The sequence below is a fragment of the Notolepis coatsorum genome, assembly GCF_963971535.1.
Source record: "Notolepis coatsorum genome assembly, chromosome: 4".
NCBI lineage: Eukaryota > Metazoa > Chordata > Actinopteri > Aulopiformes > Paralepididae > Notolepis > Notolepis coatsorum.
In genome coordinates, this window is record NC_140168.1 from 147,683,690 (window position 1) to 147,707,088 (window position 23,399).

Sequence of the window (23,399 nt, forward strand, 5' to 3'; positions counted from 1 at the left end):
GTTTTGTTTATTTATTACGTTCATATAAAACCGTGTTTCGAGTATTTAAAAAAAAATTAAAAAAAAAATATATTTTAATAATAATAATAATAATTTTTTTCGGGTTTTCATGCGGGCTAGGGCTTAAAATATTATTTACAGTCGGGCTTATTTTCGGGCAGGGCCTGAAGTTCACGGGCTCGGGCAGGGCTCAGGCTTTATTTCAAGGCCCTTGCAGACCACTACTCGCTACCCAGTGGCTCTGCAGATATACCCTACTCGGTCTACAAGGCTCCGTTGATGTAGCATAGAGGATCTGTTGTGAATGATTTTTGCACAATAAATATTCAACATTCTCTTTTGAGACTCTGCCTCAGACTCTTATCATTTGGCACTAAAAGCTAAACATTGTCACCGATATGGCTGTCCGCAACATGTCATTAATTCTGTACGCGAGGTGGTTCAGTGACGACGACTCTTAACGTGAGCTAGGTTAGCTAGCAGGAGCTACCGAGAGATGGAAAGACTAACGTTACTGGTGAAAATGTGATTTACGTTGGAATACTCCTTTGCCAACTTGCTGTACTTTGCTCTGGATTATGAATAGCCCCAACGTAGTTAATGCTAGCTTTCGGTTAGCTGTTCAATGCTAAATAACACCAGCAAGCTCCCCGTCAACACCCCTCTCTCGGGAGGATGGCATTTAAGAAAGTATCTGCTGTTAAAATGACAAACAGCATTGACACTTTAATTCACGGTCGGTTAAACACACGTTTGTTTTATAATGCTCACAGCAGACCGCAGTGTTGTTGATAAATTACGTGGGGCCGGGGGGATTTAAGTTCCGCAAAAAAAGGTTGACCATACCGTTGTAATCGTACGGTGCACAGCCCATACTGTACCGGAGAACCACATTGACGCGGTACAGTACGTATACGTAAAATCATTATGCCTCATTTAAGTCATCCTGCGGAGCTAAAAGCTAAACGTCAGCCGCGCCGTGTTGTTGTTGTTCTAGAAAACCTCTCGTGAAAATCAATGGCGGACAAAAGCAGAAGTAAAAAATGTATACGCGCTTCCGATTGGTGGTAACAGCAGAGGCGGGTGCAAGCGGTGTGTAACGTAATTGGCAGAATCGACTGTCAATCAAAATTTCATTGGTTGAGACAATAGTATCTAGTTGCAGCCCAGCAGGTAGACCATGCTGGGAGAACTAGTACCTAGCTACAGCCCTGCAGAACATACTGGGAGAGAGATAGTGCTATTTCTTGATGTTTCCTTTTTTTAAGTAAGTAAAGAGGCCTATGTTTATATCGGTGAGCACAATTTGTAACACAAATATACAGTAGTTTCATTAAAAAAAAATTACAAAAAAGAATATTACAAAAAAAAAATATTTAAAAATAAATTGTTGCCACAAATATCGGTATCGGCCGATTGTGTTAGTTGAACAATCGGTATCGGTATCGGTGGCAAATTTTCATATCTGTGCATCCCTATATATAATGGTTTTATATTCGTCCCATATGTATTCCCCCATACTTCAACACAGTAACTGAGATAAGGTGAGATGAGTGAACAGTAGAGTGTTCTCATTGCCTCATACTCTAACACATCCTTTACTTTATTCATAACAAAAATACTCTTGCGGTACCCCACATTAAATTTTCATGAGCTCAGATTTGACATCTGCCAACTGCACATATTGTTGCCTATTGTGGAGATAACTACTCAACCATTCAAGAACCATTCCTCTCACACCATATGAACGTAATTTAGAAATTAAAATATTATGATCTAAGCTAAGGTATCAAATGCCTTTTTTAAATCAATAAACACCCCTATTGTTAATTTCCTTTTATCTGTTGCTGTTGTTATTTCTTCAATAATATTCATTAGGGCAGTCGCTGTTGATCTGTTTAGCCTAAATACTGGCTTTCGCTCAGCAGTTTGTTCTTTTCCACAAAAACATCTAGCTTATGCAAAAACAGTTTTTCAAGCACTTTCGAGAACTGTGAGAGCAATGACACTGTTCTATAGTTAGTGAAGCTGTGCTTATCTCCTACTTCATCCTCTCTGGAAAAATACCTGTCTGAAAAGAAAGATTACAAATATAACAGAGGTTTGATTATACAATCAATTGTCTTTTTCCACTATAATCATATCTATCCCATCACTGTCAATGGATGTCTTATTCTTTGACTTTGATACAATGGATATGATTTCTGCTTCACTGACATTTCCCAAAAACATAGACTGCAGTACTTTACTATCTCCTCTCCATCCTTCCTGTAATGGTTCATCATGTTTTTGAATGGCATCTGCCAGATTTGGCCCCACATTTACAAAAATGTATCTTATGTTTCTGTATAGTATTTTATGTTTCTCTTTTATTACTTGTGATTTTATATTCCACTACTGCACCTTAAGTTTGAGTCGCAAATCTCCCTGTATGCAAATATAATGATAATAAAGTACAATCTAATCTAATGTGAAGTGGGGAAAAATAACAAATGAGTTCCCTGGATAAATAATAATAAATGTTTCAAAATGCATTCAATTGACCTATTTCAAACTTGCCCCCTTTTCTTGATCAGTGGTGATTGGAGGATCAAGACAAGAGGGCGGGTTTGAGATAGGTCAATTGAATGCATTTTGAAACATTTATTATTATTTATCCAGGAATAAATAAATGTGGTTTTATTTAGAAAATACATTCTACACACGTATGCAGTATTATAGACTGTGGCTTTTTGAAGACCAGGGTATGAATAGGATTTCAAATTTGAAGGTGCCTTTATTTAGTCAAGCTCATGTGCCTTTATTTTGGTAGGTTTTAGACCCACGGACACGAATGATCCTCTTCAAGATGTTGAGTCGGGGAGTAATCGCTGAAATCAATGGATGCATCAGCACAGGCAAAGAGGCAAGTACCTGGCTACCAGACATGTAAATACATACATACTGGACCCATACAAGTACAGTTCAAGCTTAACGCTCCTTATCACAATTTACAAATTCAATCAACAATTATGTTATAATGAAAGTTGACAACATTTAGAAGAATGGTCTTTATTGCCAAGTATACTTTTCACATATAAGGAATTTGCATAGCAAGTGCATAGCAAATCAGTGTCATTACTGATGTAACATTATGTCGACTGACTACAGTTTTAAGTGCATAGCAAATCAGTGTCATTACTGATGTAACATTATGTCGACTGACTACAGTTTTAAGTGCATAGCAAATCAGTGTCATTACTGATGTAACATTATGTCGACTGACTACAGTTTTAAGTGCATAGCCAATCAGTATCATTACTGATGTAACATTATGTCGACTGACTACAGTTTTAAGTGCATAGCAAATCAGTGTCATTACAGATGTAACATTATGTCGACTGACTACAGTTTTAAGTGCATAGCAAATCAGTGTCATTACAGATGTAACATTATGTCGACTGACTACAGTTTTAAGTGCATAGCAAATCAGTGTCATTACTGATGTAATATTATGTCGACTGACTACATTTTTAAGTGCATAGCAAATCACTCGCTGCTATTGAAGTGAAGGCTCTTTTAAACTAAGGGGCCCTTCTTTTTTATATATGTTTTTGTATTTTTATAATTATATATATAAATTATTTATCCTGTCTTGTGACCCCAAATGTTATTGTTATTGTCTGTTGATCTGTTAACCCTTTGGAGGCAATACCATCCGGGAGACGTTAGTCGGCGGTATTTGCCCTTTGCGAGCTCAGACCCATTCCCAATGATAACGTCAGGCCTGATGGGTGAAAAATGAATGGATATAGCGAATAAAAGAAATATCGATTAAAACCCGGGATTTCTCGGGTTTGGCGCCCAGAGCATGGCGAGTTAACCCGACTTATCTCGGGTTTGGCCTCCAAAGGGTTGATTATTATTATATATATTTAAATTGTACTACTTCAATTATTCTTTACATTATTTATTAGTGTTCTGGTATGTCTTGTCTTGTTGTATGTTATGTAAAAAAAAACAAAAAAAAAAACGAAGGGGCCCTTAGAATTCCACGAAAAAAATACATTTGATTTAAATATATATATATATTTTTTTTTTATCCACTTTTTCTCCCATTTTCTATATTTTCTCCCATCCCAATTTCGTATCATCCAATTCAACCCTCCCCTGTCACGAACGCTGTTTCTTGCCTCCCACAAGCCGGCTGCAATGTGGACTAAGTCATACATAGCACAAGTCCCCTCCGGTACTTGAGGTAACAGCAGTCGCATCTTTTCACCTGCGCAGCTCGATCTCTCAGTGTCGAGGAGTAACGCGTGGGAGGCTCACGCTGCCCCCGACACTTCCTGATTCTACTGCGCAGGCGCACCAACCGACCTGTAGGAGTCGCTGTCCACAACGCCCGATCCCCACCTTTCAGTTTCCCTCCCCGTAATACGGCCAATGTGTATTACTGTGGACGACCAGCTAAACTGAAAGCAAATGTGGAGCGCTGGGCTCGAACAGGCGAGCCCAGCGTCTCCATATTTTGTGGCGAGCGCCTTGCCCACTACGCCACGTAGCCGCCCTTGATTTAAATATTCTTTAGAATATTACGAAATGTTCATGTAGTAACACATGTCCATAGTGATTAATTGTTATTTGAATCTTATTTAGGTTTGACTTATTGTGAATACGACCAAAGATCAATGTAATCATCTGTTTTAGAATTATTATAAAGTTGAACCCTTTCACTGCGACAATACAGAAGGTTAACCCTTTTACTGCCACGTGACCAGTGGTGCAGTCGTAATATGGGAACTGCCCAAACGCCGCGTGCATGTTCCCTCGGTTGCGCACAGAACAGATGATGATTATGCATAAATGTTTTAAATTTAATTGTAGTTACAATTTCTTTAATTGAATTAACTTAAACTAGATAAGTAAATACAAACTAAATTAACAATGTAACTTAGAGTTAGTTTACAGAAGGACAGTTTCCTTCAGAGACTGAAGCACAACTTAATGTCTCATCCTTCCAGTCGGGACCACGGATCAAGCAACCCCCCACCAATTGGTACAGGGCTTGTATTTTGGTTTGGCTCTTCTCGTTGTTATGCTATCGGTATCCTATTATTATGCAAAGTCTACGTGATAAGTGCCGGCCGGGTACTTGCCGCACGGCGCGACGAGTCCAGTGACAATTGTGAACGCATTTTTGTGTGTGCGCGTGCACATCCGCCCACACTTCTGCCTCAGTGATCTACTACGACGGCGTGTAACCACGTGTGTGCACGACTGCATCGTTGCACGCGATGGGTTAACCCTTTCACAAACCATACTACAGAAGGTTAACCCTTTCACCACCACACTACCAAATGGTTAACCCTTTTCACTGCGACAATACAGAAGGTTAATGACAAAGGTCTAGCTATGAATGCCATATCATAATTGATGTGTTTTGCCCCCTCAGGCGAACGTGTACCATGCGACCACCGCCAGCGGAGAGGGCCGGGCCATCAAGATATACAAGACCTCCATCCTGCTGTTCAAGGACCGGGACAAGTACGTCAGCGGAGAATTCAGGTCAGGAACTTCTTCTCTTTTATTGCCTCCATAATGCTAAACTAGACTACTACTACTACTACTATGGAAAAAAATATATAAATTGTGGATATTAGTTTTGATTCATATATTTTTTATACCAGCTTCCTCTCTGTGCGTTCAGTAGAAAGCTATCCGGCTGCAAGTTAGCCTAGCTTAGCACAATGAATGGTTAAGTTAGACTACCGGTACTGTCCACTTCCATTCATTGTGCTAGGCCAGGGGTCGGCAACCTGCGGCTCCGGAGCCGCATGAGATCAGCTGCGGCTCCCTGGCCCCAAAAAAAATATATATATATATATATTTATATTTTTTAACATTTTTTCTTTTCTTTTTTACTTTTTTTTTCTCTTATTTTGGAGATCGCTGTCATACTGTGACACTGAAATAAAAAAATATTTCATCAACTAAAATATTTAGTCAACAAAAATATTTCATCAACTAAAATATACAGTGTCACACCCCGCACCTCTCCCTGCCATCTGCAAGTGGCTAATTTTGAGTTTCCGACCCCCCAGTAAGCTAACCATGGATAAATCCAAAAAAAGGAAAGTCTGAGGAAAATAGAGGGTTTAATTCAGCGTGGACAGATTAATTTGCTTTCACGACTAACGATGCAGGCTTACCTGTATTCCTGATATGTGGTGCGAAATTTGCGAACATCGAAAAATTTACTTTTTATTTGATAGATTTTCCACAAATAAGGGAAGGACTCAAATAGAGCTGCATGTTCAGGGTTTTATTTCAAAGTAGGTCTACAGATGCCAGTGTTTTTTCTCCTCTTCTGTGTTTTATTTAAAAATAGGTCTACACAGCCAGTATTTTTTTCTCCTCTTCATAAGAGGTTGAGGTTTTCCTTAACCCATTCTCTGCCGGGCTTATATCCATCCTAAACCATCCTCTGCCAGCGCTATTTGTCTATGGAGATGTTCACCTTCTTTGCAGGGCTATAACTTTTTAAATTGTATTGCTAAATTGACATTACTATGGCCCATTCAACATTAAGTATCTCGTTCAGGATGTAGGAACGTTTTACTTTTTCATTCACACATTCATACTAAAATACCGTCTAGAGCAGTGGTTCCCAAACTGTGTTGCGCGCACCCCTTGTGGAGCGCCCTCTAGGTGGTGCGTGACATCATCACCCCTTGTGGAGCGCCCTCTAGGTGGTGCGTGACATCATCACCCCTTGTGGAGCGCCCTCTAGGTGGTGCGTGACATCATCACCCCTTGTGGAGCGCCCTCTAGGTGGTGCGTGACATCATCACCCCTTGTGGAGCGCCCTCTAGGTGGTGCGTGACATCATCACCCCTTGTGGAGCGCCCTCTAGGTGGTGCGTGACATCATCACCCCTTGTGGAGCGCCCTCTAGGTGGTGCGTGACATCATCACCCCTTGTGGAGCGCCCTCTAGGTGGTGCGTGACATCATCACCCCTTGTGGAGCGCCCTCTAGGTGGTGCGTGACATCATCACCCCTTGTGGAGCGCCCTCTAGGTGGTGCGTGACATCATCACCCCTTGTGGAGCGCCCTCTAGGTGGTGCGTGACATCATCACCCCTTGTGGAGCGCCCTCTAGGTGGTGCGTGACATGAAAAGGCTAATGGCGGTAAACAAAAGATTTTTTTCTTTTTTTTTTTTACAATAAAATTTCATACAAATCTTAGTCAAACCTTTAGTATTATGGATATTAAACATGCTGGCAGAGTACATGCATCCATGTTGTCGTGAACATTTTAATTAAATAAAGAAATTCCCTATCCATAGTCGCCGTGGGAAGAGATAAAAATAAAAAATTAAATGTGCACGGAGACCAGCAACAATTTTTTCTAACAGAAACCCATTGGGGGGTGCGTCAGCTAGGTCGGGAGGTGACAGGGGGTGCACAGCCAAAAAAGTTTGGGAACCGCTGGTCTAGAGTATAAATATGTTTTTATCGTTTTCTGCAGTATTTCATAGAACGTGAGATATAGGCCTAAATGCATATATTAGATGATCAAATGCAGTTTGATACCGATCAATGTTATATTAAAAATGTCAACTGTACATGGTCCTAAATGTCATGACTGGTCATCTGCGGGTGAACGGAGGGGGGGGGGGGGGGTCGTTTATAATTCAATGACCCACGTTAAATGATTCATGTAGTATGTGTGATATATTGATCAGAGCAGTTTGTATCGAAAATGGTAAAGAAAAACGCTGAAACTCACCCCAGTCTCCTCGTAGCGTTGGGCGATGGGAGTGGAGCAAAAAAGATCGCTACTATGGGATGTTGATCGATGCGATCCATTTCCGGTTTGTATATTACTAATACACGTCCAAATCATGTTGATTATTGAGTTATGGCAAAGATTCATATCGACGGTGTCTGTATTGAGCCCCGGGACGATCACCGAGTGGCCGGACGAAAATAGGGGATGGGCACTTCCGGTTTGGGCACTTCCGGTTTTGGCAACTCGCCCATCGGCCACCAGGTGGCGGTATTGAAGCGTTGCAGAGTTGTGATGGCCCAGACAGCATCACCCAAGACTCCGTGGGTGAAATGTGAATACCATGACGAAAATATGAAATATTGATCTCAAAGACGCCTTACAGCGTCATTGGCAGATTACGCATGGCGGAGAATGACCTGTTAACACGTCATCGGCGGAGAATGGGTTAACTGGTAAAAACAGCAATAAAAAGTCAAACATTTTCTTTTTGTTGCTTTATAATTCCATTAATGCAACAAACTGTGTGCTATAAGTATAAAGTATAATAAATAGCAAATTACTTTGGGTATGCAATTGTCAGGCGTTTTATGCTAAATGTGGGGTATGCTTGGGGTTTTATAAAACGTTATACACTGTGTTATCTTCATTTCAAGGGTAAATAGGTTGTGCGGCTCCCTGAGCATTTCATTTTGTGGGAGGGGGGAAAAGTGGCTCTTTTGATAGTAAAGGTTGCTGACCCCTGTGCTAGGCTAACGCGTAGCTGGATAGCTTTCTACTGAACACACAGAGAGGAAACTGGTATCTATCTTCTGTGTCTTTTCCCATAATGGCCATGTTCCTTTTTAGTTTTAAGTACACAAAAAAACCTATGTCGTACTTTAATAAACACAAAACAACAATAATAAACAAGTGTACTATTTTGGTGAGCAATAGTAACCAAAAGTAAAAAGTAACATCTTAACCTGTTCCACCCGTGGTGAAAATCCGCCTAAAATATATACCTAGGTAAATGGAATATTGCTCCACTTCTACAAGGACCATTTGCATATTCTTGGTATCTAGAGACATCTATGGACCTCAGGAAATGTATTCAGTGTCAGAGATATTGTGTCTATTACTAGGCTTGTTTAAATTGTCAAAGATGCAAAGAAAAATCATAATTCATATTCTCCTTTGTTTCATCACAGTGAAAAACACCATGCTAATAATGACCAAACATAAAAAAACTGCCACTGATCTCGTTCAGTACCTTCTTGAGATCATATGTACAAGAAATCTAAGGAAATTAATAAAGGGAAGATTATTAAACAGAAGGTTCTGTAGATACAGTACTGAATTATCCCATCCGGACCAATGCAATTTGAAATATTATTATAGAATAGGAGGCTTATAAATTACCTTATTATAGCCAATTCGCACATTTATATAATATTAAGGCGGTCAAAGTTAACGCGGTATTAACGCGTTATCGCCCGATTCTATTAACGCCACTATTTATTTTAACTCTTAAATTTAAGATTATTATTATTAGGGCTGACCTTCGATTTTTTTTTGGAATTCAAGCTTCGGGGCCGAGATTCGATTTTAATTCGAAGCTTCGTAATAAAAAAAAAATTAATAAAAATACCTTTTTTTATATATATATTTTTTTTATGTTGTGGGAGTTGTACAGGACTTTGTTCAAATTAGTCAGTGCTGTAAAGTTTAAACCTTTTTAAATCTTAGACAAACAAAACACTTTTCTTTCATGAAATATTGTAAGCCGTCATTTGAGGCTTTATAAAAGCAGCACAATGAACACATCTGTCAGTGCCGAGTCCGACCTCATCTTAAATAACAAACAGCATTGCTTGTTGTAATTAACACTTTAAGTGCCGAAAACGTGTTTAGGCGTCCTTCCCCGCCATGCTCAAGTTGCAGAGGACGCCGTAACTCGTCTTTAATATAAATATTTCAAAAATCTGTGATCGAAATCATATTTTTCCTCCGCAGCCCTGAGACACAGTGCTGGCCTCCTCTCAACCCTCTAGCGGTTCAAGAGCGCCATCTGGTGGCCGATCGGCAGAAGCGCCAAACAGGAAGTCATGTGGATGAAGTGCTGATCGTCCATATTACTTCCGGGCACTCTCTATAGGTCCTGGGACTCGATCTCGACACAATACATAGCGATCCGTTGCCAATAACTCGATAAACAACATGATTTGGACATATATACTATTATACAACCTGGAAATAGATAGTGTATTTCTACATCCCATAATAGGAATATTTCAGTTCCATGCTCATCGTCCAACGGCGCGAGGAAGATACGGTAAGATTCAGCGTTATTTTTGAACGTGTTCGATATAAACTGCTATGATGAACATATGACCCACTCTGGATGAATCATCTAACGCTGCCCACGGAATTATAAACGATCCCCCGCCCATCCGGTCATCATCAGATCATACGTAGATCATTCTAGAAGTACGTCCAGTTGACATTTTTCATCTCGCGCCGATTGCTATCAAACTGTATTTCATCATCAATATAATGCATTTGGAGCTATAAATCAAGTTCTGGATAAAGCTGCAGACAACGATAAAAACATACTTATACTTTAGACCATATTTTAGTATGAATATGTGAATGAAAAAGTTTAACGTTGCTACACCCTGAACAATACATATAGGACATTGAATGGGCCATAATAATGGCAATTTAGCAATAGAATTTAAAAAGTTATAGCCCTGCAAAGAAGGGGAACTTCTCCATAGACAAATAGAGCTGGCAAGGGATGGTAAATTATGAATTTAACCCATGGCGATCAAAGTGTTAATCGCGAGTTAACTATGGACAATTATGCGATTAAATATTTTAATCAATTGACAGCACTAATATATATACATATCAGTGGTGGCTGCTGACCAAATTTTTTGGTGAAGCACAAATTAGCCAGCGACTCCGGATCACAGCGTCTCGGACTCCTTCACCGTCTTCAGCCTTTGGTAAGAGCGTTGGCGGGGGAGTCTGCCTCATTACGAACAATGGCTGGACTAGCCCCAAGGAGGTAACGGTACTCTCCCGTTCATGCTCCCTGGACATGGAACATCTCTCCATTCTATGTCGCCCTTTCCACCTTCCCCGAGAGTTTACAGCGGTCATCATGACTGCAGTATACATCCCTCCCCAAGCAAACACCGTCCGGGCCCTGGCGGAACTGGCGGAGAATCTCAACAAACACCAGATTAAGCACCCGGACGCAGCCATGATCGTAGCTGGCGATTTCTACCAGGCAAATCTGAAAAAAGTGATGCCATCCTTCTTTCAGCACATCGCCTGCTCCACCAGAGGAGGGAATACGCTCGACCATTGCTACACCCCATTCAGAGCTGGCTATAAAGCTGTACCGGCTCCGCCGTTAGCGGGAGCTACTAGCACGTCGGATCATGACGCCATCTTGTTGGTCACGTGAGACAAAAAATGGACCGACCAATCAGAGGCCACGCTTCAGGACGCTCTCGAGGACGTCGACAGGGATATGTTTCAAGGAAGCGCCAGTGACGTCAGTGAGTTCGCGGACAGCGTTGTATGCTTCATTACAACACTGGCTGATGGTATTGTCCCTACTAAAAAGGTGCAGGTCTTCCCTAACCAGAAACCGTTGGTAGACAGTACTATCAGAGCAGCTCTGAAATCCCGCACCACTGCCTACAACCTGGGCAGAGATTCAGGAAACATGGAGGAGTACAAGGCTACAGTCTATACTCTGCGCAAGGCTGTAAAACTTGCAAAACGGACATATGCTGATAAATTGGAGACACAAATGGCACAAAACGACACGAGGCTTATGGCGGGGGCTGAGGACGATAACTGACTACAAAGTCAGCGCCCCCTCAATGGGGAGCGACGACGCCTCTCTCGCGGACAAACTCAACTCTTTCTACGCTCGGTTTGGTGCAGACAGTGGCGCCGCTAGCTCAACGGCTAGTGACGTCACTGGCGTGCCGGCTGTTGTGGAGGGGGGGGGGGGGCATCCGCGGGGACGCTCTCTCATTGTCGGTACACAATGTGCGAAGAGCATTTATGCAGGTGAACACCAGAAAAGCTGCTGGCCCAGACGGAATAACAGGACGCATACTTAAGTCCTGTGCTAACCAGCTAGCCCCAGAATCTGAATCCGCCCGTTACATCAAATTAGATGATCGCCTGTCCTTTCTCCAGGACCTGACACTGTCCGTGACCGTCTATCAACAATAATGCACCCACGGTGAATCGTATTTAAGTTAAGTAGCTACTGACTAGCGTTATCAAATGTCAATGCGGGAAGACGAGCTAGGTCAGCTAGCTTAGCTTGATAACGATACTGTGTCTAAAGTTGGTGCTATTCATAATCCAGCAATAATGTCTGCAGATCTGCAAGTTCCAAGTGCCAAAGGATAAGAGTCTGAGGCGGAGTCTCAAAAGAGAATGTTGAATATTTATTTTGCATCGAAAATCACAACATGAACGTTCTATCTGCTACTAGCTTACAGACTGAGTAGGGTATATCTGCAGAGCCACTGGGTAGCGAGTGCAACACCGTCTAATGTCCGTGCGGATCATTGGAGTAGGGTATATCTGCAGTGCTGCAGCCCCATACTCGTTGATTAATGATACTAATACAAATCTATACAATCACCTGTTGTTGAATAAATACCATTACTTTCTAGTTATTACTAAAAAACAGTATATATAAAACAGTATCTGTAATAAAAAAAAATAAAAAGTATAATATATATATATATATATATATATATATATATATATATATATTTTTTTTTATGTATGTATGCACTGGTATCGGATAAGTATCGGTATCGGCCGATACCCAAAGCTTAGGTATCGGAATCGGATCGGAAAGGAAAAAATGGTATCGGAACATCTCTGATAATTATATTCTTAAGCCCAACCCGTGCAACTATTTTTGCAGTGACTGATTGACAGCTGGCCATCAAATGTGTTATGGTATCAGGCCTGGTCAGAGAGCTCAGAGCTGTCACTTGAACATTTTTGAAGAAAAAAAGAAAATTCACTGGCATTGTTTTTTTTCAGAGAGGAAAACATTTCTAATAATTTTTTTTTTAATAATAATAATAAAAAATAAAATAATATATATATGTATATTAATAATAATATATCTGTTTGTTTGTCTTCTGTATATTACTAGTGAAGCACTAGCCTCACTATTTGTCATGCAATAACCTCCACTGATACATATTATCTTTCAAATGCCCGAGTTCAATTTGGATTTAGTATCACCAGGCGTTGTAACGGTATGTGTATTCGTCCCGCAAATTTACGGTACGGCCGTCACGGTGCGGTACGCGCAGCCATTCGAAGAATATGCCCCACAGCGCAAACACACAAGTCCCACATGCAGGCACTCGCGAGGTCCGTGCGAGAACAGCGCCCGTGGCCGGGCACACCGAGTCCGACTTCAGAGCGGCGAAAGTGCACAGAGAAAGGCACATACATTGGAACAACTGCAGGGTCATTACAATTTTTTTTACAGTTTTCTTTCGTTTTCTTGTTAGCCCAATAACGTTAACCAAATGAAACCAATGGAAAGAAACACACGCGCGTCGCCGACACACACACACGCGCCAACAAACGCATCAACATTCTCCCCCGCTGGACTCACAGGCACAGGCAGCTCATCAAATAAAAAGAATAAACATACATTTCCGGACAGATCATCTGAGCTCCACTGTGTTTAAATCCAAATAATCCTCTGCCATTGTTGTAATGTCATCTGTTCTTTTCATTCAGTCTCGTCGTGAAGTAAAATTCTCTCTAGAAGTGAAAGTGAAACTTAGCAAGGATAAGTTGTTAAAGGGGCAGTAGGCAAGTGGATGCCTGAACACAGAATGACACCAGTATCACTGACTACCATGACAAGCCTATAGAAAATTATTCTATTTAATGATAATAATTATCATAAATATAATATATACATTTTAAAAAAATTAAAAATTATATTAATAATAATTATTATAATTTTGTTTTCTGTTGTACCAAACTCGTACCGAACCGTGACCCCAATACGAGGTACGTACCGAACCGTGGTTTCTGTGTACCGTTACACCCCTACCAGGCGTGTATGAGAACAGATAATGATATCTACTGTAATTTACTGTACTTTTTTATTTTCACCACAGTGCAACCATTTTTTAACTAATTTCAGATCTAATTGTTGCTACATGCTAACAATAGGGAGGAGAAACTAACTGTTTCAATATTTGTTAAACGTTACCTTTTGCAGCATTGCTTGAGGCTTGGGCTGATCGCTATACTAACCCGTTTGGCTGGGTTAGGGGGAGAGCAAGTCATGGGTGGTAATCTGGCGTTGTGGACAGCGACGCCTACAGGTCAGGTCTGGGCGCCTGCTCAGCGGAGGCAGGACTTGGTGGAGGCAGCGTGCCCTCCCACGCGTTACGCTTCACCAATGGGAGTCCTCGCTGCCAGGTGAAAAAAGAGTCACTGGCTGTCGCCACACGTATCGGAGGAAGCGTGCGGATGACTTCAGGGTTCCCTTGTACCGACCAGTAGGAGAACATGCGCACAACAGCCAGGTAGGGGAGGGGGGGAATTGGCACAACGACTAAATTGGGACAAGGAGAAAACAGAGAAAGAGAGGATTAAAAAAACTTTACCTTTTGTGGCTTATTATCCCGAATAATAACAGTTATTGATATAATTCATACAGAACTCTGAACCTTGAACCAACATAGAATCTTCCAGGAAGTGTAGTTCCTAGGCATGTCCTCTACAAAATGGCCGCAAAATGACTACAATTCCCATGGTTCAAAAATATCCAAAATGGTCGCCCTCGCGAAATAGACTTGACCAAATTGAAAAGTTAAATCTATCTAATGACACTTTTAACCTATTGCTAAACTAACGTATTGATGATAATATACATTCTACATGCTGTTGTGACATGTTTATGATGTTAATACTTGAATACGTTTGAAATAAAAATCGCTACTTTTATACAACAGTCTGAAAAATATTGATTTATGACCAGATGTCATTTCGGGACCGGTACCGGTCCCGTCGGGTGGAAGAGCTTAAGTAGTTTAAATTTAACACAACTTTAATATATTTTCTGAATACATATTCAAAAGTATACCTAGGTGGTATACTTTTTTTTTTGACCTGGGGAGTTCTGCTCGTCCTTTCAGGTTTCGACATGGATACTGTAAAGGCAACCCCAGGAAGATGGTGCGGACCTGGGCAGAGAAGGAGATGAGGAACCTCATCAGGTGAGTGGACCTGGGCAGAGAAGGAGATGAGGAACCTCATCAGGTGAGTGGACCTGGGCAGAGAAGGAGATGAGGAACCTCATCAGGTGAGTGGACCTGGGCAGAGAAGGAGATGAGGAACCTCATCAGGTGAGTGGACCTGGGCAGAGAAGGAGATGAGGAACCTCATCAGGTGAGTGGACCTGGGCAGAGAAGGAGATGAGGAACCTCATCAGGTGAGTGGACCTGGGCAGAGAAGGAGATGAGGAACCTCATCAGGTGAGTGGACCTGGGCAGAGAAGGAGAACCTCATCAGGTGAGTGGACCTGGGCAGAGAAGGAGATGAGGAACCTCATCAGTAGGGTTGGGCATCGTTTGGATTTGAATGATTCCGATTCTCCATTTCGATTCCTGTTTTTTTTTTTTTTTACTTTCTTTTTTAGCGTTTATCGCTTTTCTGGTCAAGCATGACCGACAGAAACAGGTTGAAATGGGATGTAGAGCAGGGGAAGACACTCGGAGAAAATACGGCGGGTCCGGGAATCGAACTCGTGTACCCCAGATCCGTGACGAGCACGGTTTTCCCCGACGCCGAAATAGCGCCGAGATATGCGGTGAGCTACGGGAGCTCCCCTTCGATTCCTGTTCTAAACTATTCTCGATTCCGATTCTTTGAGGTGCAGGTCAAAACGGGTCACAGCTTATTTCGCAGGAGATTTTTTTTTTTTTTCTTTTTTTTTTTTAAATCTTAACACTTTGACTGCCATGAAACGTGTTTTGACGTCATTGCTGGCCATGCTCAAGTTGCCGGGGGACGCTCTACAGCGTCCTTATATCAATATTTCAAAAATCTGCGATCGGATTCATATGTCCCCTCCGCTGGCCTGAGATCCACCAGCAGGACCCACTGAGCTCTCTGGCGGTTCAGGAGCGCCATCTGGTGGCCGATCGGCGCAATCGCTTTAACAGGAAGTGGCATAGAGGTTGTGCTACGTCCGTAGTACTTCCGGGTGCTCGCTATAGGTCCCGCGACTCTGGCTCGTCACGCTACACAGTGATCGATTGCCAATAACTCGATAAACAACATGATTTGGACGTATATACCATTATACAAGCTGGAGATGGACCGGGTAAATTTACATCCCATAATGATAAGATTTCAACTCTACGATGATCGCCCAACGGCGCGCGGAGACTGGGGTGAGTTTCAGCGTGTAACGTTACCGTCTTCGATACTAACTGCTATTATCAACATTTGACCCACATTATACAACGGCATGCAAATTTCTCGATTCTGATTGGCCATTTACACGTCTTTATTGGCAACAATCCACGGTCCTGGGCTCAGGACCCGCCCACAACCGAATCACATATCACTCCCCGGCTCACTCCGGGAGAAAACAAGATCGCGGACAACAAATGGTTATGTTGAAAGCACCATAACGACTAAATATGAAGCGATTCTGTCAAGGGGAATGTGTTAGTCCTTTAAACAATGTTGGATGATGTAATTGATGGGTCTTGAGTCAATCTAGAACAAAAGAAAAATCGCGGATTGATTGATTGATTAATTGATTGATTTAAATTTCTTCCTTCCTACTTTCTACTGACTGCAGCGTTCTCTCTCACACTGTCCGACGCTGGCGTACCCACAAACACACACACACACATACACACACACACACACACACACATACACACACACACGCACGCACACACACACACACACTGTGACACACACACACACACACGCACACACACACACACACACACTCCTGTCTGCAACAGCGGGGGAGTCAGACTGAGAGAGAAGCAGCGCTGTTTTAAGTGAGCATGGTCTATTGAATTGATTGATTGGTTGATTGCTAATTTTATTACTGTACCCCTGGTTTCCAACTGGTTAAGTTTAGGCTAAAAGAAATAAATAAAAAAATAGGGCGAAGAAAACGTTTTTTTCCTATAGGGCAAAGAAAACGTTTTAATTTGTTTTACCTACTTTATATAGAAGCATCTAAGAATGAAGTTCTATGGAAAGTAGGTCTGCATTCCCGTAACAATTGTGTGTATTGAGCCGTACTGTATTGTACCCATTCTGCATCTGGTAATAAAATGTTCAATCAATCATTCCAATAATACACAGTTGGATGTGTTAGTTGGTTGGATGCACTTCAAGCTGCTTCCACATGAGGCAACTTCTCTCAATCATTCCAATAATACACAGTTGGATGTGTTAGTTTGGTTGGATGCACTTCAAGCTGCTTCCACATGGAGGCAACTTGTCTTTTTTGTAGTTGTGGGAACTACTTTTTCTGGCGGATGGTTTTTTCAATAAATCTTCGATTAATGTGTGTTTATTGTATAGAAATAAGGTTGGATGAATCTGGCAGTTGTATAAAAGCTTTACACCACTTGTAGTCGTGATTTGTGACCAATAAACCATGCCTAGGGGGGTCTAACGACCCTCGGCTGCGCCTCGGGCCTAACGACCACCCCTAGGCATGGTTTATTGGTCACAAACCACTCCTGCGCCTGATGTAATGCTTAATTAGATGATTGGTATAACGCTGCCCACGGAATTATAAACGGCCCCTAGCCCATCCGGTCAACATCAGATGACGTGTAGTAACTTCTAGAAGTACGTCTAGTTGTAATTTTTTATATTGCGCTGATTGCCATAAAACTGTATTGCATCATCAATATAATGTATTTGGGGCTATAGATCACGTTCTGGAGAAAGCTGCAGAAAGAGATGAAAACATACTTATACATTAGACCATACTTTACTATGAATATGTGAATGAAAAAGTTTAACGTTGCTACACAATGAACAATACATATAGGACTTTGAATGGGCCCTAATAATGGCAATGTAGCAATAGAATTTAAAAAGTTATAGCCCTGCAAAGAAGGGGACTTTCTCCATAGACAAATAGCGCTGGCAATCTATGGTATATCATGAATTTAACCTTAGGCAACCAAAGTGTTAAAGGGGAACTATTTTACTATTTCTTTCACTATTTGGGCACTTTTACACAATTCCTGTGAGTTTATGGAACACCTCTGTAATTTTTTCTTTTTTTTTAATTCATTGTTTTGTATTTCTAATCAAGTCCTCAAAAACAGCATTTTTCTTCTTAAGCCGTTTTGAGCCTGGGCACCAACCACAATGGTAAACCACTGCCTCGCCTGAACATTATCATGCAGCGGTGTCTCTCTGACATCACAAATCAGCAGTGTTGGGCAAGTTACTTTAAAAAAGTAACTAGTTACAGTTACTAGTTACTTCTTCCAAAAAGTAACTAAATTACTTACTCAGTTACAAATTATAAAAGTAACTAGTTACTTCAGAAAGTAACTAGTTACTTCAGAAAGTAACTATTGCGTTACTTTCAATCTTTATTTTTTTTTACATAAACAACATACACAAATCTAAACTATTTTAATGTTGCTGTGGGACAAAGTGAGACTAGCCTCCAATCAAATGCCATGTATGTAGATATTATAATTACTATGTTTATATAGTGGATCATACAAATACAATAGATGTTTTGGAACTTTTGATATGTATTGCCCCTCAACAGGCCACAACTGGGCAACATTAAATTATGCTTGTTAAGCACTATACCAAAAATAAATAATAAATATATACTGATTGATTGAACATTTTAATTAACAGATTGCAGAATGGGTACAGCAGTATGGCTCAATACACACAATTGTTAAGGGGATGCAGATCAGAGAAAGACTTTCGTCTTGTTTACATCAGGGTCCCCCATTTTCAATTCATGACATTTATGACATACACAACATACAGATATAAGAATCTAATCGAATCATTCTAAACCAGGGGTCTCAAACTCAATTTACCTGGGGGCCGCTGGAGGTAGAGTCTGGGTGAGGCTGGGCCGCATCAAATATTCCACAAAAAAAGGGTTTAAAGTATTCCAAAAAAAGTACAACTGATCCAATCTTCTCACAAACAAACTCACTAAAACCTCACAAACACCAGCAACTGAGCATTCTCAGTGGTGTCAGTGGACTCATCCACAGCTATGGAAATGCATGTGCATTTTTTTAACAATAATTCTGCTTGCAGCTTGATATGATTTCATTCCATTTATTTTTGTGGTTCTTGGCACTGAATTCTGAGGAAAGGCTGCATCAAAATAACTTTTGTTTCATAGTGGCGTTTCAAATTACCACTCTTCACAAGAGCTACCGTTTTTTGGTGCTGGGAGGATGCACGCATATTTTTTAGTCCATGCACCATTGAATTGCAGCGATTTTCACTGTCGACTTTTCTTTTACTTTCTTTGAACATGCCACATTTTTCTACTAACTGCCTGCTGGCGAAACTAGGCTACTAGCTACATTTATCTCACGGGGATACAACTGGGAATGAGGTTACTAGCTACAGTACCTGCAGATTAGACTACCTGTCAATGCGCTGTCAACTCGCTCTGACTGGGATCCGCTGAAAGACAACATGCATTCCGTGAAGACCCGCCCTACTCTGCTCTGATTCGCAGACTGTGGGTGGGGGGGGAGACACGCTGACGGGACGCTGAATGTGATTGAACCAGAGTAGACGGACACAGACAGTGGAGCAGTGCTTGCAGAGGAGATGAGTGGAGAATTTGCGCACTAAACAAGGAAGAACATATTGCCCCTCAGCGCAGATATCTGTCTGATGAAAGAAACGGGTTCATTCATAGTAACGCGCCGCATTTATTTGCAGTAACGGTAACGGCGTTATTGAGATTGGAAGAGTCGTTACTGAAAAAACGAATGCCGTTAGTAACGTTGTTACTTATAGCGCCGTTATTCCCATCACTGCAAATCAGCACATTTTCAGATGACTCAGTTCAGTGAGGGTGAATATTGTGAATATTCCAGAACCGGAAGTTAGGAACCGGTTCCTATTAGAACCGGTTCTCGGTGCCCAACCCTACTCATCAGGCGAGTGGACCTGGGCAGAGAAGGAGATGAGGAACCTCATCAGGTGAGTGGACCTGGGCAGAGAAGGAGATGAGGAACCTCATCAGGTGAGTGGACCTGGGCCGAGAAGGAAATGAGGAACCTCATCAGGTGAGTGGACCTGGGCCGAGAAGGAGATGAGGAACCTCATCAGGTGAGTGGACCTGGGCAGAGAAGGAGATGAGGAACCTCATCAGGTGAGTGGACCTGGGCAGAGAAGGAGATGAGGAACCTCATCAGGTGAGTGGACCTGGGCCGAGAAGGAGATGAGGAACCTCATCAGGTGAGTGGACCTGGGCAGAGAAGGAGATGAGGAACCTCATCAGGTGAGTGGACCTGGGCAGAGAAGGAGATGAGGAACCTCATCAGGTGAGTGGACCTGGGCAGAGAAGGAGATGAGGAACCTCATCAGGTGAGTGGACCTGGGCAGAGAAGGAGATGAGGAACCTCATCAGGTGAGTGGACCTGGGCAGAGAAGGAGATGAGGAACCTCATCAGGTGAGTGGACCTGGGCAGAGAAGGAGATGAGGAACCTCATCAGGTGAGTGGACCTGGGCAGAGAAGGAGATGAGGAACCTCATCAGGTGAGCTCCGGCTCCGGGCTGATACTGCCAACCAGGAGAACTGCATTCTGTGTGAAAAATGCCAGTCAACTTCTAGAATTTGTTATTAAGTTCCTCTCTACTTTGCAGGGAAACTCTGTGTACGCTTAAACATTACCTCAGTCTCAACTACAGGGTTCCTACAGTCATGGAAAACCTGTAAAAGTCTTGAAAATGTGTGCTTTCTAGACCTGGAAAAGTTTATGGAAGTTATTGAAAATGTCTTCCCAACCAGTCAGGTCTTTATTGACAACCCTGGCGGCTGGTAGATCTAGTTAACCCTGGTGGCTGGTAGATCTAGTTAACCCTGGCGGCTGGTAGATCTAGTTAACCCTGGTGGCTGGTAGATCTAGTAACCCTGGCGGCTGGTAGATCTAGTTAACCCTGGCGGCTGGTAGATCTAGTTAACCCTGGCGGCTGGTAGATCTAGTTAACCCTGGTGGCTGGTAGATCTAGTAACCCTGGCGGCTGGTAGATCTAGTTAACCCTGGTGGCTGGTAGATCTAGTTAACCCTGGTGGCTGGTAGATCTAGTAACCCTGGTGGCTGGTAGAGCTAGTTAACCCTGGTGGCTGGTAGAGCTAGTTAACATTGGCGGCTGGTAGAGCTAGTTAACCCTGGTGGCTGGTAGATTCAAGGCCTGGAATTCCTTGAAAACGACAAAAAATTAACACGGTACTTAAAGTCCTTGAAATTCAAATCTACCATTCGCATTGAAAGTTTTGTTCATCCATAATAGAATTGTTCTGGATCAAGAAATACATTTTTGTATTAACTAACTAATTGTGGGGAAATTGGGTTTTAAGCCATAAATATTGGATAAAAAAAAGGAAAGCACTTGAAAGTCATTGAATTTCATTTTAGCAATGTCTGCGGGAACTCTGTGTCATTGAATAATGGTAGAAACGTGATGCAATTTGATTAGCAAAAAAACATGTGACTTGATTTGGATGTTAACCCTTTCACTGCCACACGACAGAAGGTTAACCCTTTACTATCACACTACCGACTGCTACTGTGTGGCAGTGAAAGGGTTAAACCTTCTGCGTATTGTTGCAGCGAAAGGGTTAACCGTTTGGTAGTGTGGCAGTGTTAAACCCTGTGACGACGCTTGCAGGCTGCAGACGGCTGGGATCCCGAGTCCAGAGCCCCTGATGCTGCGCAGTCACGTGCTGCTGATGAGCTTCATAGGAAGAGACGACGTGTGAGAACATCACACACTGTAGAGAACATCACACACTGTAGAGAACAATACACTGTAGAGAACAACACACACTGTAGAGAACATCACACACTGTAGAGAACATCACACACTGTACATCCAGAGAACATCACACACTGTAGAGAACATCACACACTGTAGAGAACATCACACACTGTACATCCAGAGAACATCACACACTGTAGAGAACATCACACACTGTAGAGAACATCACACACTGTAGTGAGCATCACACACTAGAGAACATCACACACTGTAGAGAACATCACACACTGTAGAGAACATCACACACTGTAGTGAGCATCACACACTGTAGAGAACATCACACACTGTACATCCAGAGAACATCACACACTGTAGAGAACATCACACACTGTACATCCAGAGAACATCACACACTGTAGAGAACATCACACACTGTAGAGAACATCACACACTGTAGAGAACATCACACACAAGAGGTTAGAGAGTTCCCATGTTTGTAGTGCTGCAGAAAAATAGACATCCTAACTAAACTAGACAGATTAATCTAAGGGTCAGTCCCCGACCAGGTGAGATCAGGGTAGGTTGAAGGAGAGAGAGAAAACTGTAAAGAACACCACACACTCTAGAGAACAACACACACTGTAGAGAACAACACACACTGTAGAGAACATCACACACTGTAGAGAACACACTGTAGAGAACATCACACACTGGGGGCGACAGTTGCTCGGGAGGTAGAGCAGTCGTCTGGCAATCCGGAAGGTTCCCGGATCGATTCCCGCTCCTCCCGGGCAGCGTGCCGATGTGTCCTTGAGCAAGACACTTAAACTCCTAAATTGCTCCCGATGAGCAGGTTGGCACCTTGCACGGTCACCTCCGCCATCAGTGTGTGAGGAACAAAATTGTAAAGCGCTTTGGATAAAAGCTGCTATATAAAAAAGCAGCCATTTACCATTTACACTGCACATTCAGAGAGCACGTGTAAGGAGCGTCAACATCACACACTGCTAGGGTTGGGCATCGTTTGGATTTGAACGATTCCGATTCTCCATTTCGATTCCTGTTCGAAACCGGTTCTCGGTGCCCAACCCTACACACTGCACATTCAGTTTGCTCGGCTCATGGTTTGAAGTAGACGTTTTGTCCTCCCCAGTGCCGCTCCGCTCCTGAAGAACGCCGCGCTGTCTGAGTCCAAGGCGCGCGAGCTGTACCTGCAGGTGATCGAGAACATGCGCCGGATGTACCGGGACGCGCGGCTGGTCCACGCCGACCTGAGCGAGTTCAACATGCTGTAGGTGTCCTCCTCTTAACATCCTCTCACTGTGTAATACATACTACTTACTTTTAACTCTGCCTCCACCTTATTTCATTTATATTTTTCAAGATGAACATCATTTATTCCATTCATGTCTTTATTATAATGGACTCTTTTTTTTTACAGTCACATTTGATCACAAACTTTTATTGATACATGTGATCTAGCAGAGGTAAATGGCAAACGTTAACTATATATGCTGTCTAGATTGCTTCTAATTGGGATAATATTTCTTAATTTTTTTATCCACTTTTTCTCC

General features: G+C 42.2%; 1 protein-coding gene across 1 annotated transcript in view; it reads left to right on the plus strand.

The window, feature by feature from the left end:
* Positions 1–23,399, plus strand: part of riok1 (RIO kinase 1 (yeast)) — a 131,174-nt gene that overhangs the window by 51,195 nt on the left and 56,580 nt on the right. The window contains exons 6-10 of the mRNA XM_084312731.1: positions 2,813–2,905; positions 5,435–5,547; positions 14,981–15,061; positions 21,736–21,822; positions 22,979–23,116. Of these exons, the coding sequence (XP_084168857.1) occupies positions 2,813–2,905; positions 5,435–5,547; positions 14,981–15,061; positions 21,736–21,822; positions 22,979–23,116 (512 nt within the window). The remainder of the gene's footprint in view (positions 1–2,812; positions 2,906–5,434; positions 5,548–14,980; positions 15,062–21,735; positions 21,823–22,978; positions 23,117–23,399) is intronic.